At 37.6% G+C, this 3,843-nt stretch overlaps 1 protein-coding gene across 1 annotated transcript; it reads left to right on the forward strand.

Annotated features, from left to right (window-relative positions):
• The first annotated feature begins 209 nt into the window (after positions 1–209).
• LOC128173969 (uncharacterized) lies at positions 210–1,290 on the forward strand. Its single transcript, XM_052839623.1, has 2 exons — positions 210–1,050; positions 1,160–1,290. The coding sequence occupies exons 1-2, from the start codon at positions 210–212 to the stop codon at positions 1,288–1,290; spliced, it is 972 nt and encodes a 323-aa protein (XP_052695583.1).
• Positions 1,291–3,843: the final 2,553 nt, after the last annotated feature.

Genomic DNA, 3,843 nt, shown 5'->3' on the forward strand with positions numbered 1-3,843 from the left:
TTATTCACTTAAATTAACATTAAGATTTTATTAAGATAGTTTATTTTCAGTTATTAGCTAAGTTATCAGTTAGTAGTAGTCATAGATATTTAATTAGAAATTTAATTTAGAATATTAAGTTACAAATATCCGAAACACCGATTCTGAATTTAATCCTTTGAAAATAGCTAGCAAACCGTGTTCCGAAATCGAAACATAAACAATTCAGCATGGCAGAATTATCCCCAGACGAACTCAATCAAATTGCGTCAGTTTTTAAAGAACTGAATGTAAAACCAAAAGCTGATTCTGCTCAAGATTTCAAACAATGGATGACTCAATATGTCACACAAATGAATGAAGAGGAGTTTGTTAATGTTAAAACAGAACAACAAACTGAAATTGTTAAATCAGCAGCATCAGGAAGCAACACTAGCTCCTATATCCCAAAGATCTCTTGCTTTTCTGGAGACGGCAGCAAGAACGACACTACTTATGATCTTTGGCGATATGAAGTGGATTGTTTAATTAAAGAGAAATACAAAGAGGAATCTATCGCTCAATCAATTAGAAGATCACTAAGAGGAGATGCTGGAAAAGTTGCAATGAGACTTGGTTCTGGAGCCACTGTAACTCAGATACTGGACAAGATGGAGAGTGTATTTGGAACAATAGAACGAGGAGAAACCATTATGGAACAATTTTACAGTGCTCGACAACAGAAAGACGAGGATAGCATGAGTTGGAGTTGTAGGTTAGAAGAGATTTATAGAAAAGCGGTCATTAAAGGAGTTGCGACACAGGCAGATGCTAATGAGAAATTAAGATCCAAATTCTGGAATGGATTGCATCAATGGATTAAGGATATCACAGGATACAAGTTTGATGCACTCACAAATTTTGATGAACTTAGGAAGGAAATCAGACTTGTAGAAAAAGAACATGTAACGAAAAGAGCACAATCAAACATGGCTGTAACATCGAGTGAACCTGAGACACAAGATGAGATCAAGGAACTCAAAGGAATGATTCAACAGCTTACCACCAAAGTCAGTGCTATTGAACAAGGAAGTACGTTCAAGAGATTCGAACAACAACCAACAAGTTGGGATCATAAGGATCAGCAACAACAATACCGTAGAGGAAACTACCAATCCAGAAGTTCATATGGTAACTATAGCCGTAGTCCAAGATATAATCAAGGATATTACCGCCAATATGAGTATGGCTATGGTGACCAAGAATCTAATCTACAAGAGACCGAAGATGGACAACCAATATGCTATAGATGCAAACAACCTGGCCATATAGCACGTAGATGTACTGTGCGTATGGATCACAGCCGGAGAAATTTAAACATCAGAAGACCTTCGTTGCGGGGCAGACGATAGGTCATTACAAGAAACGCCCTTACCAGAGTAGACCAGTTGAACTAGTAGGAAATACCTCTGAAGTTGAAGCAAGTATAGAAGGACACTTAGTTCGAGCATTGATTGACACTGGATCTACTGTTTCAACAGTCAGCAATGATTTTTATACAAACCACCTTCGTCATTTAGAACTCCACCCAATAAGAGAACTTTTAGAAGTGGAATGCGCTGATGGTCAACAGTTGCCATATTATGGTTACATCGAGGCTAATATCCAAAGTACTGGAATACCACAATCACTGAAACAGCCACTTAATTTTCCATTACTTGTTGTATCCACCAGCAATTACAACAGCCAAGTACCACTTCTTATTGGGACCAACATATTACAACACATGCTAGATGTTGTCAAAGACAAATACGGAGACAGATATCTGCAGGAAGCTGCATTGTTTACGCCTTGGTATTTAGCTTTTAGAGGCATGACCATACGAGATAAAGAACTTGCTCGCAACAACAATAGACTTGGAATTGTAAAATCAGCTGAAAACTTTTGTATTTCTATACCACCAAATTCAACAGTCTCAATATCTGGATACATTGATAAAGCAATACCATATCAATCTACAACAGCAGTTCTACAAGCTACATCTCGCTCTGTTATTCCATCAGACCTGGATATTGTACCATCACTTACAGACTACTGCTATCCAGCAAATCATGTGATAAGAGTGGACATTGATAATATCACTACCAGGACAGTACAAGTTCCACCAAAATCTATCTTGTGTGAGTTGCAGCCTGTAAAACTTGAACCAGAACAAAGAGCTATACCTTGTGTTAATCTCCAACAAGCAAAAGATGTCCTGAGCTTAGTTAAAATTGAAGATGAGGGACTCACAACTTTAGAGAAACAACAAGCAGAGAATTTATTGAGGAAGTATGAGGATGTTTTTTCCAAGTCAGATATAGATATTGGACATACTAGCATTGTAAAACATAGGATTGATCTTCATGACGACACACCATTCAAACAACGTCCAAGACGTATTCCACCTGCTATGTTTGAAGAGGTTAAAGATCACTTAAGAAAGCTGTTAGAAGGAGGAATTATAAAGAAATCTAAGTCGCCATGGTCGAGTAATGTTGTCCTTTGTCGAAAGAAGAATAATGAATTGCGCATGTGCGTAGACTATCGACAACTGAACTTGAGAACAAAGAAAGATTCCTACGCATTGCCACGTATAGAGGAAATTTTGGATGCATTGGCAGGAAATAGATTCTTTACCATATTGGACATGAAGAGTGGTTACCATCAAGTTGAGTTACATGAAAAGCACAAAGAGAGAACAGCATTTACTGTTGGACCTCTAGGCTTTTATGAATACCATCGCATGCCATTTGGTCTTGTCAATGCTCCTGCCACTTATCAAAGGCTTATGGAAGAATGCTTTGATGGACTTCACCTAGACATATGCTTCATCTATCTTGATGACTTGATAGTTTTCTCCAAAACCTATGAAGAGCATGTAGAACGTTTAGAAAAGATTTTTCAGCGACTTAGGGAAGTAAATTTGAAGCTTTCACCAAAGAAATGCGAATTCTTTAAAAAGAAAGTCAAATATGTAGGAAATATTGTCAGTGAGGAGGGGATAGAGCCAGACCCAGATAAGATCAACAAGGTACAGAATTGGCCGAAACCAAGAAATTCAGATGAAGTTCGCCAATTCTTGGGTTTTGTTGGATACTACCGAAGATTCATTGAGGGATTTTCAACAATAGCTCGTCCATTAAATGACCTCCTACCTAATACTAAGAAGAAAACAAGAAAGGGTGTTAGGACATTAAAAGTAGATGACAAATGGAAATGGGGAGATGAACAAGAACAATCATTCAGAAAACTAAAGGAGAAACTCACTACTTATCCAATTTTAGGATTCCCAGATTACTCATTACCATTCGAGTTACATACAGATGCCTCATCATCAAGCATTGGCGCTGTATTATATCAGACGCAAGATAATTTCAAGAGAGTTATTGCTTATGCAAGCAGGAGTTTGTCAAAATCTGAAAAGAATTATCCTGTTCATAAATTGGAGTTTTTGGCATTAAAGTGGGCTGCATGTGAAAAGTTCCGAGATTATCTATATGGAGGCACATTTAAAGTGTACACAGACAACAATCCGCTCACTTATGTATTAACATCAGCAAAACTAGATGCAGCGAGCCAGAGATGGATCGCAGATTTAGCCAGCTTTAATTTTGAGATTCTATATCGACCTGGAAAACTTAACGCAGATGCAGATGGATTAAGCAGAATACCAAACCAGGAAATCATTACATCTGATTCCATAAAGACCATATGCAACTCAATTAGAAGCAATGATCCATATGTACAATGCTTATCCATATCTTCATCAGCAGTTGACAACCAACCAGATTTGAGTGATCAAACAGAGATTGATGTTTGTCGCCATCAGTACAATGACCCAGT

This window comes from Crassostrea angulata, chromosome 2, assembly GCF_025612915.1.
Source record: "Crassostrea angulata isolate pt1a10 chromosome 2, ASM2561291v2, whole genome shotgun sequence".
NCBI lineage: Eukaryota > Metazoa > Mollusca > Bivalvia > Ostreida > Ostreidae > Magallana > Magallana angulata.

What these genes read in the sequence shown, in the direction of transcription:
- LOC128173969 (XM_052839623.1), top strand. Translation starts at nt 210, where the DNA reads ATGGCAGAATTATCCCCAGACGAACTCAATCAAATTGCGTCAGTTTTT. An exon ending in CAGTGCTATTGAACAAGGAA is followed by an intron (nt 1,051 to 1,159) that starts GTACGTTCAAGA and finishes TGGTAACTATAG; the next exon opens with CCGTAGTCCAAGATATAATC.